Source organism: Dicentrarchus labrax, unplaced genomic scaffold, assembly GCF_905237075.1.
Source record: "Dicentrarchus labrax unplaced genomic scaffold, dlabrax2021, whole genome shotgun sequence".
Classification (NCBI taxonomy): domain Eukaryota; kingdom Metazoa; phylum Chordata; class Actinopteri; family Moronidae; genus Dicentrarchus; species Dicentrarchus labrax.
In genome coordinates, this window is record NW_026136707.1 from 25706556 (window position 1) to 25719955 (window position 13400).

The 13400-nt window shown below is 41.4% G+C and overlaps 1 protein-coding gene across 2 annotated transcripts in view; it reads right to left on the reverse strand.

Moving 5' to 3' along the window:
- Positions 1-13400, reverse strand: part of tsnare1 (T-SNARE Domain Containing 1) — a 200351-nt gene that overhangs the window by 81550 nt on the left and 105401 nt on the right. For both annotated transcript variants that reach the window (XM_051407353.1, XM_051407354.1), the window contains exon 8: positions 7388-7543. In XM_051407353.1, coding sequence (XP_051263313.1) covers positions 7388-7543 — 156 coding nt within the window. The remainder of the gene's footprint in view (positions 1-7387; positions 7544-13400) is intronic.

Genomic DNA, 13400 nt, shown 5'->3' on the forward strand with positions numbered 1-13400 from the left:
TGTGTAGGTTGATTTGATGCGGGGAAATTGATGAATCGTGTAAAAGAAATCCCTACTTCAGAAATATGAGATTGAAAACAGATTTTGAAATTGAATAGATTGATTTGAAATTGATTTGATTAGATCTGTGGAATAATTTCCTCTGGATTATTCCAGTAGCTAAACAACAGAGGTGGTGCCCCATTTACGAGTGTATCATTAATCTTCAGTGATTAATTACCTTTGTTATTAAGTAGTGTAACCCCTACACTCATCAAAAATAGATATAGTGGATGGCATAGTCGTCATATTCATTCATCAAGGGTATGTATTATGCAGCACTCTCTCTCCTTAAATATGGTTGTAAGCAACCCAGTCTCATATAAAAACTTACCCTGGCTACATTGGTCCAAAGTGCAAAAACGTAGAGGGGTTACAATAATGGCCCTTAAATTGTATGACTGTTACATTTTTTATGCCTATTCTTTTCATAGTCTTTTGCGTCCAAGTCACATGACTTTCAAGATCCCGGCCGTGAGAACAAAAAACATGGCGGACGTTTCTCTCATTTTTAGTTAAAAAAATCAATATTTTGAGTTAGTTTCTGCATAAAAATGTGTTTTGATTACATTTCTTGCGAGAAATATATATCTTATTTTCATAATATTCACTCAGTGAATGTACATAATCACTCGCTTGCTCATTGTTGTGAAGATTTTTCAGATCTCGCCAGAATAATGTGAAACTGAAACGTTTTGGTTGCTATGGACGCTGCTATCGCCTAGCATAGTTGTGGCCCCAGATTCCACATAGTGGAAAATTAAATATCTCTTGTCTTAACGATATTTGTGTCTTATAACGCAGCACTACAGTAGATTGATGTCAAATATGTCGCTTTTAATAATTTGGACCAACGTAGCCAGGGTACGTTTTTATATGAGACTGGGTTGCTTACAGCCATATTTAAGGAGAGAGAGTGCTGCATAATACATAGCCTTGATGAATGAATATGACGACTATGCCATCCACTATATCTATCTTTGATGAGCAAACTGCACAAAAACGTAATAACTTATTACATTATTGGCAAAATGTTATTACCTTATTGGCTCAAAAACGTTATTACATTATTGGCAAGTTATTACGTTACTGGCTTTATTACATTTAAAATGGCCAGAATTATTACGTTATTGGCAGGTATTACATTATTGGCCATTATTACATTATCGGCTGCTACAGTCCCTCCATGAGCAGCTGAGTAGAGCCACTGAAACTGTTGTTACTACGGCATTGAATTAAGGATTCATTTCGACCAAACCAGAGTTGATGATTGTAAGAACAGTGGAAAGACTCACAATGACTGTTTTGGTGAGTTTTGTTTTATTTCATTAATTTTCATTTGAATGAAGGAATGATATGCAAGGTTAAATGAACACTTTTGCTTATTGAGTCTGGTGGCAAGCATTAGTGGTAATACAGCACAAAAGGTCTATCTCTGTAGGGATCCTTTCCATAATGTGGTCAGACCAGTGGTGGACTGGCCATCGGGAGCACCGGGACATTTTCCGATGGCCTGGCCGCCGAACTGGCCCGCTCAGCCATTGCTGATGGTCGGGACCGAAGGCTCGGTTCGGGTCTTGATTTTTAAATAAACAATCCGTCGTGCGGCTCATTAGGGTATCTGCCTCCTGAAGCTCACACAGACTGAGCAGCAACGTTGGGCACAAACACACCCCCTCCTCTCTTTTTCTGAGGCTCTCTGTCACAGCACTGCAGGCACACACACACACACACCAAGTTGTGCCCCCGCCCCCCTCCTCCCTCCTCCCGCACCTGTAGTTCTACATGCTTGAAAAATGGAGCGAGATCAACAGCCCAAGAGGAAAGGTGGAGCAGAGAGGGAGAGGCTTAACAAGCTAAAAGCACTGGCCACAGATTCAGCGAAGTGCTGTAAAATAACTGACAGGTTTGTCAGTAAGGGAGCAGGTAAGACATTAAACACTAGTTGTGACAACAGACGCACAACCATAGCCTACCCAGCACAACCAGCTTAATGAGGAGGTTAACCTCCTCATTAACCCTAACCCACTAACGTTAGTTCCACTTTGTGGAAGCTGATGGGCTAAAACTGACTTAATAAAACAAATGTTTTAAGTTGTAGCAAAGGATATTGCAAATTTTAGAATATGGTTAACTAACATAGACACAACATAATAAATTATATGAATACTGAAATCCTTGTATTATATTATTTAATTTAACCTTTATTTAACCAGGTAAAATCCCATTGAGATTAAGAACATATTTGTTGTTATATGAACATATAAAAATGGTCAATTGGTGAATTTGAATAGCTGGGAAATTATGGGTGGGATTTGGATTTTTCTTTACAAAGATGGAGAAGGGAGCAGTGTCAGCACAGTCAGCAGCACTAGTGCTGCAAGAGTTCCTGCTGTCATGGCAGTGGTGGACAGCAGCAGTGAAGAGTCAGAGCAGGAAGCTTCAGGTACAATTCATTTACAAACCAAACATGTAGGCTATGCTTTTAGAATAATTATGATGCTTCTATACTTATAATAATTTATATAATGATCAGTATACAATTAACTTTACAAGTATAGATTATAGATAGCATGTGGAGTCTTTGCTTTATTATTTTACACTCTTACAGCAGTAGGCGCCCAACCTAACTCACTCTTGGTGTTTTGCGTTAATCGGGTGGTGGTGGCCTGGGATGGTATCAAATTCCCGGCCTGAATTATTGTCCCAGTCCGCCCCTGGGTCAGACGCATAACAATCTGAGCCTGTCCGTGGCAAAACCAAGCACCTTTAGTGGTTCTACTTTAACAGACATTTGTCTCCAAGGATTAGCCACATTGCCAGCTCAGACTGCTTCAGGGATGATATATTTTTGTAGGCCAGCCCATAAATTACTCTTAATTCCTTCGACAAGTTTACAAATCTACAACTTGGAAAGTTTGAGTTAGAATAGTTTAATAGTTTAGAAGAGGATAAATACGAGGCTGTAAAAGCGGACTAGTGAGTAGACAAGTCTCTGTGTTCAGCATGCTGATATTTAATGTCACAGACAACCTCTGAGGTCTCATTTAGCAGTCAGCAGTCGCCTTTTTAAGACATGTAAAAGCTTCAAGATTCAAGTGTGGGGAATTTACTGACGTATTTAATTTAACCACTTGTAAATCTCTCCAAAAACCAAAAACGCATTGAATTTGAGGTGAGGGAACCAGAAGTGCCAAAATGGTAACTTATTTCCAGGTATTAGGACTCATTTCCTGCAGCACTCTATTGCAGCCCATTTTGTGAATAATTTTACATTTTACTCTTTAAACTAAACCAACACTTGTGTAGGACCTTGTCCTCGTCTTCCTCTACAAGAGACGCTTTATCTGTCTCTTAATTCAACAATCATCATATTATTTTGATTATGTTCCACCAGGAGAGTTTTCAAGGCTTTTTTCCCTTTGACCTTTTTGACCCAGGAAAGGAGGTGAGACTGTGGCGCCGACGGTCTCCTGCAAAGAAAGCCTGGTTCTTTTCAGATTCACAGATGGGATCTCTAGGTGTCAATTTGCTTTATCCTCTTCCACAGATCAGAACGGCACCCTACACCTAAAGTGGATCGTGTGTGATAATTAAATGCCTTTTTGATTGTAAATCAGGGTTAGATATCCCTGAAATGTGTGTATCTCTTTTAGTCTGACAGGTCCACCTCCAGAGAGAAACTACTCTGGAATCCACATCTGGCATTCTGACACCCCTTCCTCTAAAGTGTAAATTACGATGTTTTCTTTTGATAGTGGACATTCCAGTCTAGGAAGCAGTAACAACAGTTGCACGGATATAGATTTAGTTCTGTTGGAGTATTATGGTAAAATTTCAACTTCTCAAAATTAACAGATTGCCATCCAGCATGAGCAAATGTAATGTTTGTCTGATGTTTCTATCTTCAGATTGGACTAAGTTACAAAATCATGTGTAAAATGCTTGAATGTTTGATGGAGCCACAGTGTCACCCTTGGGTAAGATTCTGGTATAGCGTAAGGTATTTTCAAAACGGATTTTGTTTTATAATTGTGTATTATTCCAAATGGTAAATGCCTGACACACAATTTTATAACAAGAATTAAGCTAACACTATATGAAATGTGTACAATCCATTAGTGTTGCTTCATATGCATGTTTGTGACATTTTAACTAGTTCTGCTTTTATTTTTACATCAAGTAATTTTGGTTTCTTTTTTTTCCTCTTACTTTATACTTCCAAAACTCTCTTCTTAAATTAACTATTGGATCCATTCGTTATTTACTCTCGTTATACTTTTAATCTCCATACTTTACTTCGTTTGAGACACGTGTTGAGTTTTTCCTCACGTAATATTTGCTGAAGTACTTTTTAGTACTTTTATTTTGAAGGCTCAAGACATGAACAAAGTTAATTCTTTTATAAGTAGTTTTAGTTTATATATCTTGTCAAGTATTGTCGCCTAATTCACAGAAAGTGAATTTAGTTTAATTCTTGGACTAATGCCCAATTGTTTTGGTCTGAGATACTGGTACTCTAGTGCAACACCTGAAATTTTATTAAGTTCACCATATGAACCCTAAAGGTGATATTATGTCAGTTGTTGTGTTCACAGCTTGTGTCTGCTACCCCAGAGTGGCCAAAAAATAAATTAATACAGGTTTAAATCAGACATAAATGGACAATCAAGTCTACAGATGACAAAAGTGGTACTGCAATTAGCAGTTCCATTAATGTGATAGACTTTGGTGGTTTAAAAACATTCAAAGGCATTTTTTACTGACAAATGAGCAGAATTCAGCCTGGTCATACTGCATCATCAGAAAGAAGTCTCCTCCATCACATTAAAGTTATTTTAGAAATGATTTTACAGTATTTAACAGAATGATGTGGTCTTTAATGCCGGCTTTAAAAGTTAAGGCTGGGAACATTATGATTCCATACACACTTTAGCCAGGTAAAGGAACAAACAAGTCTATATAAGCACCTTAGTAATTGGGTAGCATTCAATATCCTGCAGTAGCATTGAGGGGTACTGTGACAAATACTAATAAGCTTCTGGAGGTGGGAGAAGAAGAAGGACCCTGTCTGAGTTAATAGTTAGTAACTTGCCATGTGTTGGCCTCCTGGGAGGCAATATTCGAAGAAAACAAATAGTTTAGCTATTTTTTTGAGCGTTTTAATCTTTTTATCTTTTTATCATAGATACCTGCCTGTTTTAAAGGTAATTGGCCCGGGCTTATATATATATATATATATATATATATATATATATATATATATATATATATAGGCCAAATCCAGGTTCTCATTTCTTATCCAACAAAGGTGCAATGAGTTTAGTAAATGTAGCCTTGAGAGAATATATGTAAACAGGCTTGTAATGGCAAGGTTGCTGGGGTTTGGATTTTGCAGGCTGGCTGGGAATACATGAGTGGGGAAAGTGAGCCATGGCACATTTTTGGCCTCTGGGACATTTTTACAGAAAATACAAAACAAAAAAATGTGATTATTGACGAAAAAAAGACCCCAGAGGCCCAAGTGGTTGGGGGGCTCTGATCGCACTGCCTTTTTGTGAACTGACTGGTATCAAAGGATAAGACAGAAGAGTTTAGGAGTAGGGGTTTTCTTACTTAAAAAAAAACTAGTGCTATCAGTTAAACCCATTTTAACGGCGTCAATTTTTTTATCGCGAGATTAGCGTTCTTTTTGGCTTAGCACACTTTGAAGTTTTTTTCACATGCTGTTGCAACAACTAGTAACGTTAGAAAAACTACAACACCACACCAGATCTAACTAGACTGGAAATAAAAACAACAGGCACACACTTGTTTAAAAGTATTAGACGTTAAGTTTTGAGTGGATGGCGAGCGCGAGATGCCGAAATGGATGCCAATAATATTCTGAATGGAAAGTTTACTTTTAAAAAGTTGCCAAATGGTTCCATTGACAAGACCAAAGTGATCTGTGTGTTTTGTCGCTGTGAACTGAGCTATCATCGCAGCACGTCCAGTCTGAAATACCACTTGATGGCCAAGCACACAGCTGATGCCAATTCTCCGCCCCCTCGTCAAAGCCAGGCGACAATGGAGGATTTTTCAATAAAAACAACACAAAGCAAGCCAATCCACTTTTCCATGTTGATAAGACCATTAAAATGAGAAAAAATAATGGGACAAAAAGAAATCAAGGGACATTTAGAATAGATAAAAATGCGCGATTAATTGCGAGTTAACTATGACATGAATGCGATTAATCTCGATTAAATATTTTAATCGTTTGACAGCACTAAAAAAAATATAAAAAGCATACCAAAATGATGCCACAAAAAAACAAACTGTGGAAAAATGCGATAAGAATAAATATCAGTATGACGTTATATTAGGGCCATTGTGGTTAGGGGGGTAATATTCCAAGATTTCTTGTAAATTTGCAACTTCAATCTTTGGGAATATCCAAGTTTTTTTCCTAGCAAATTACCACATGGCTTTGTAATTTATAGGCTGTATAAAGTAAGTATCTCCAGTATATCTGGAGATATAATTGCTGTTTAGCATGTTAATTTCTGAGCATGTACACAATAAACAGTCCAAACAGATGCGGGGGCCTGGCCTAAGCTTGCTGTACATAAAAACCAGTAAGGCGATACCTCTGCTTTAAGAACATATACTGTAAACTGGTAACTGGTTTACTTTGCTGGTTTACTCTAAAGGCATATAATATTTGATACATTTGTGGAAATGAGTGTTAGTGTGGATTGAATGTGGCAGTGTTTTTTGTAAAGGAGCTAAAAAACCTCTCTTCATCTCCAGCATGAATGAAAAACAGAGTTTAGGTGTTCAACCCACAGCAGCACTTATAGTCAACCTGTAAAATGTTGCTGAAAAAGACACTGGAATGTACAAAAATACTATCCAACGTGGTGATACATTTCTATTTGTCAAAAAAATTGACAGTATGTAATAGAATACAGACTGGATCTATACAGAACAATACGATACGACATGACATGATACAGATCCGTAAATTTATATACCATTGGATCTTTACAGACACAGGTCATTCTTGTCCAGTGAGATACAATACAGTAGGGCCACCTCTATTTGTCTGTCTGTGCCAGGGGCCCTTTATCCCACATCCATACTCATTATAACTGTGGTAACTGTTACAGCCTTTACAGAGTTAAATTTTTTGGGAATAGCGTGGCGCAATTACAGACAATATGCCCTTAAGCAAGGCTTCTAATCTCCAGCAGCTCTTGTGGAGCCATTCATTGGCTACCAAGAGGGCACTAGAGTTGTTCTGTGTGACATGAAATGTATATAAATACATGTATAAAGCTGAACTGAATGTCAGTAATCTTACTTCAATCTGCAGCAGGGCTTCCTCTCTTTGGCGAAGCACCTCCACGTCCTCCTCACTGATCTCAGACAGGAAGGCCTGAGCTCCTCCCTCCGAGACTACCGCTTCTCCAAACAGTGGACCCTCATCCATCTGTTCAGTGGACGGGGTCTGAGGACTCTGCAGAAGCACACACATACAAAACATTAAATTAGATTCTATAGTCACAATGATAGTAGATATAGTGAAGGTACTTTCTGTTAGTGAGCAGTTACTGATCTGTCTGATGCCTGACAATGTTACTGTTCAAACCAAAGCATGTTTATTTAATATTTTTGGAATTAAAGAACAGAAAAAGTTTGGTATAGCCAGTTACTGATATTTGAACAGTGCATTTTAGTTTAGTGCAGAGAAATGTCGGGGTTGGCTGAGACTGAGGTTGTTAATCCATGAAAACTTGGACACTCTGCTCATGCACACACTTTGTTACATGTGCAAACAGAGGCACAGGAAATAGAGGAAAACATTATAGTCAGAGAAAGCCCTGGTTTACTCTTTTTGCATTGCTAATGTGTTCCACCTTTGTGTGGCTGACTACACAGCTAATTCACGATACAGGGGCCAGTGTGGGTCAGAGCACAAGGACCCACCCGGGCTGAGTCACAGCGCTCTGTCTACTGGCCACGATCTGACTCACCGCTCCTCAACAAACTCTGCAACAACGTTCTCACTCCTCCACATACATACACTGCGGAATATATTAGTACATCACACAGATGGAAAAGTCTCTCAAGACAATCATTCTGACACCTTATTGCCTTAAGTTCCCTGCTGCCGATTCCAGTCAACTCTGATGACGTGAAGTTAAAGATGTGGGTGGAAAGCAGTCGATAGCATTTGCATTGATCTGCAAAATGTTTGTCTAAATGAATATATATGGCATTCCAAATGCCAGGACGCCTCTCATCAATTGCTGTCCCTGAATTGAAAAATCCTTCCACTTCATCTACAGCAGAAAACTTGTTTCCTTCTGCCACTGACGTATAGGTAGTTTCACCAACTTGTTCTTCCACAATGCACTCACAGATTAGTGAACTTGCTGCTATGCATTTAGGGTAGTCAGTTACATAATGTGCAATCCTACTTGCCACCCCCTAAGCCCATTACCTCTGAGGGTAGCAGTATAAAAGACCTTGATAATATGCCTTTAGAGGAATATACAACCTTAATATATAGGCCTCTCCCCTCTATAAAAAAAGATGGATTTTTAGAGGCTCTTTGTGAGCAAAATGGCTCCTGACAGAACTGTTACTGTCAAATTGGTTGAAGCTGTAAATTATTTCCATTCAGTTCAGCAGTAAGGTGGTGTTCAAGATGGTGTCCATCAATCAAAGATGTTCAAATCTCCACCCCCCTGAAGTACTGCAGAGTGAGACACAGAGGTGCTGTTCTATTACTGAACTAAACTTTGAACACACAACTTTCTCCTAAGTGATGACAGGTGATCATACTTTATATACAGTTATTATTAACATAAATGTAAAATGCGACATTTTACTTATTCTTGCCAAGAGTCAGATATTTGCTGAATATAAACTATTGCCAGCAGCTGGCTAACATAGCTTAGCACAAGAACAGAAAACAGCTGCTCTGTGTATATGTATTTCAGCCTGTGTGTATAAGAATAAAACAGAGTGAAAAGAAGAATTTCCCCAATAGGGGGATTAATAAAGTATATACCTTCTTCTATCATCTTCTTCTTCTGGAATGGCGCCTGTTACAACGGCAGTCTGTTATAGCAGCTCCTATAATTGTTGTAGTTTTAGGGCTCTATCTTGCACTCAGCGCAATTGACTTTGTACACTGGCGCTTGTATAATTCCTATTTTGCATTCGACGCACATTGGAATTTTCCCTCCACCGACGCACGTCCTTAAATTAGGGAATGAACTTGTGCTCCGGGGGACGGTTCAGCGAAAAGAGGAGGCGTGTTCCGGCGCAAACGTTCCCTAGTGCTATTTTGCTGTTTCAGAAAACAATTCCGCCACAGACCAGGAAAAACCTAGCCTAAAGTCAGTGGCGCTTATTCAGATGCTATTTTAAGGGCGCAGACTTGAGGGGATGCACCTGAGAGGCAGCAGCGACATTGCCACCTGGTCAAGACGGGCATTAATACTTTGCCGCATCCCAAAAAGCTCCTGCTCCAGCATGTCAAACCCGGTTTGCTGCAGTAACGGGTGAACCTCCGGCGTGTAGTGGGTCTGGAACCTCTGCTCCTTGGTGTTTGCACTGCTCCCTCCTCAGCTGGCCCTTGCACACGGCTCGGCCCGTGCGCACTGCTCCCGAGGCCAGGGTCTTCTTCCTGCGAAGCTGCATTACATTGTTTGGATTTATTGTATGGCTGTGTTACATTTATTTCATGTCAATAATGTCACTTCTCTGTATTTTACGGCCCTGACGAGAACGTTGGTCTCCTTGGCTGTGAACCGCTCCTGGCGTGCGCCTGGCAAATCCGCCGTTATAATAGCAATCCGCCATGGAACAAGCGCGCCTGCTTTTAAATGGAATGTGAGATGGCGCTCTGATTGGTTTATTGCACGTTACGCCCAAACCACACATATGACTAATGTAGCTACTTCAGACCAACCCATTTTAGATTTGTGCCGGGCGCAAGAGTCATTTATCCTGCCGGCATAATAGCAACAGTGCCTAAGATCCGCCCACAAAGCTACTTGCGTTTTGCGTTTGATACTTGCGTTTCAGATCGGCAAGATAGGGCCCTTAGTGTGTTTTCAGTGTGTTTTTTGCTATTTTTAACAGTTTTATTACTTTCTTACTACTTTTTCACATCGCCGTAATACTTTTTCGCCGTTTTTGAGCACTTTTTATTTTTTTGTTTACACTGGTCTCTATGGCGACTGGGGAGTCGCATTGTTTACACCCGCGACCAGATGATCGCCCTGAGGCACCGTAGCATCCTGACTGTAGAGAGACCCTCCATACCGGAGGAACTGAGAAGGAGACAGCGAGGCTGCAGAGAGGAGGTTAAACGGAGGATGAAGAATAGGAGGTTTAAACCCTACATCCCTGCAATCATCACTGGCAATGTAAGGTTGCTGGCAAATAAAGTTGACGAACTGGAAGCGCTCACCAGGACACAGAGGGAGTACAGGGAGTGTAGTATCATGTGTTTCACGGAAACATGGCTACACAAGCAGATACCGGACTCCAACATCACCATTCCAGACGGCTTCCAGACGCGACCAGCAAGAAGAAAGAAGGGGGTCTGGCTGTGCTCATAAACAACAGGTGGTGTAACCCCGGGCACGTCTGTGTGAAAGAGCATGTCTGCAGTCCGGACATCGAGCTTGTCGCCGTCGGACTTCGTCCATTTTATCTGCTACGTGAACTTTCCAGTGTTATCGCCATCACTGTTTACATTCCTCTGTCTGGGAAAGCATAAGCAGCGTGTGACGTCATCCACACTGTGACTGCAGGACTACAAACAAAAGCCTTCATCATCATCACAGGGGACTTCAACCATATTTGTCTCTCGTCCACACTCCCAACCTTCTACCAGTTTGTCACATGCACCACCAGAGACAATAAGACCTTGGACCTGCTGTACGCAAATGTTAAAGATGAGCTCCACTGCCCTGCCACCACTGGACAGGTCAGACCACAACCTAGTCTGGCTCTAACCATCATACAAGCCTGTGGTTCAGAAACAACCAGTCACAGTGAGGAAATGGTCTCCTGAGGCCATAGAAACACTGCGTGGAGCAGTGAAGGCCACCGACTGGGATGCTCTGTATGAGCCACACGGGGAGGACATTGATGGCTTTACTGACTGTGTCTCTGAGTACATTAGGTTCTGCATTGACAACTCCATCCCCACCAAGGAGGTCTGATGCTACCCAAACAACAAACCGTGGGTAACCAGCAACCTGAAGGCCCTTCTCAATGAGAAGAAGAGGGTCTTTAGATCAGGGGACCGAGCAGAACTCAAGCGTGTACAAAGAGAGCTCAAACACAGCATCAGGGGAAGTAAGGACGCATACAGGAGAAAACTGGAGGACAAACTGGAGAACAACAACACCAGGGACGTGTGGTGAGCGGTGCCATGTGAGGACGCGTTCTTACTGAGCTCCTCGCCAACACTATTAATAAATAAAGAAGCAGCTATTTAATGTAAAGACCTTGAGTCACGCTCATGATTGACGTCGCACCAGGCTTGAAATTTTGACCTAACGCTCACTGAAAATGTCTAAAAACCCCCGAAAAGCGCCTGATACAAGGGATAGCTCCAAGGCTAGCAGAGAGGCTAACGCTGCACCTGATGCTGTACCTAACGCCACACTTGACCACGGACCTGGACATGAGGCAATCCTTCTAGCAATCGCCGAGTTGAGGACTGAATTGCTCACCAAAGCGGAGGCACAATCCGCTGACATTTGGAACCAGGTTGACCAGCTAAGAGCAGAAATTAAACTAGCCAACGATAATGCTAATGCCCTAGATAAACGGGTGGTCGCCCTCGAGTCTGCAGCCGACAGCCACTCCGGCCTGATTGCTGCTCTGGAGCGGGACATGGTTAACGTGCGGAGGGAGCTTGCTACCCAGAAAGCACGAAATGAGGATTTGGAGGCACGGTCATGCTGCAATAACCTGCGCATTACTGGGATAAAGGAAAGACGGGAGGACAGGAAGCGCATGACGGATTTTATATCTCAGTGCCTGAAGGAGACGCTTGGTCATCGATAAGCCCCCTTTATTGGACCAGGCACACCGTACGCTGTGCGTGAGACCGGGTAACAGTGACCTGCCGAGAGGCTTCGTCATCAGATGCCATTATTACCAGAAGAAGGAGGAAATACTAAGGAAAGCTGGGCAGATGAAACAACTGACTACGGGTGACGGTGATAAGATCCGCATCCAACCAAACTACACACAGGAAGTAGCCAAGCAGCGGGCAGAGTTCAATGAAATGCGGGGCCTGTTAAGGAGCTGTGAGGGAATCCGCTATGGCCTGTGGTACCCAGCGGAGCTGAGGATAACGCCGGATGGCGTGCGCACAAGCTTTAAAGACCCAAAACAGGCCAAGGATTTCATAATGAAAAACCTGAAGCGTGCAACCTGAGGATGTGACAGCGCAGAGTGACGTGCTTTCTGTGGTTTCCCACATCCCGTATACAGAGGTATGTTTGACTAACGGTATCCGGACTGCCATCCTTGATTTAAAATGTACACTTCCTTAAACGTCTTCACTGTTAATTGTTGGCCAAAAGGCCTTGTTAGCATAACTGGACGGTTTGGAAACTCCACCGAAATTGAATGTTGTTCTATTGTGTCCAGTATGTACCAGTAGAAATTCAATTCAATTTTATATTTAATTTTGGTTTTGAACTGTTAGGGCCCTGATAACGCATGACTGGTTGGTTCAGAGACTCTGTCTATGTTTGTTAAGGTTACTCATATAAAGTGGGATATAAATAAGGTGCTAGATTGGAAATTTACTGAGTGTGTACTGTATTTGATTACAGTTAAGATCAGCTGCAACATGTTATTCTGTCATTCATATAGCTTTGGTGAGACTCGGTCTCACGAGGTAAGCTTTGTTATGTTGTGCGATAGTGTACGACTGTGGGAGTATGCAGCCTTTTGTTTGGGGAGAGGCCAGCAATGGGGTTTTGTGAATGATGTGTTTGATTCTGTGTTTTTGTATTTTCTGTTTTATTCATGTTTTTTATTATCGATTTTAATTGCACAAGGTCTAAACAGAGATCTGTCACTTGTGAAAAGGCTTTATGATCAGGCTGTTTCTCAGCAGGCTGCTGTCAGGTCATTTCAGATACCAGAATATGGCCACCCCTAATGTTAGTGGTTCAGGGCGGGTAAACACTAAATTTACAAACTGGAACACGACAGGGCTTAATCACCCAGTGAAGCATAGTAAGGTGTTTTCTCACTTATCAAAGCTGCAAACAGACATAGCATTCTTAACTGAAACACACCTGCTTGATAAGGATCACTCCAGA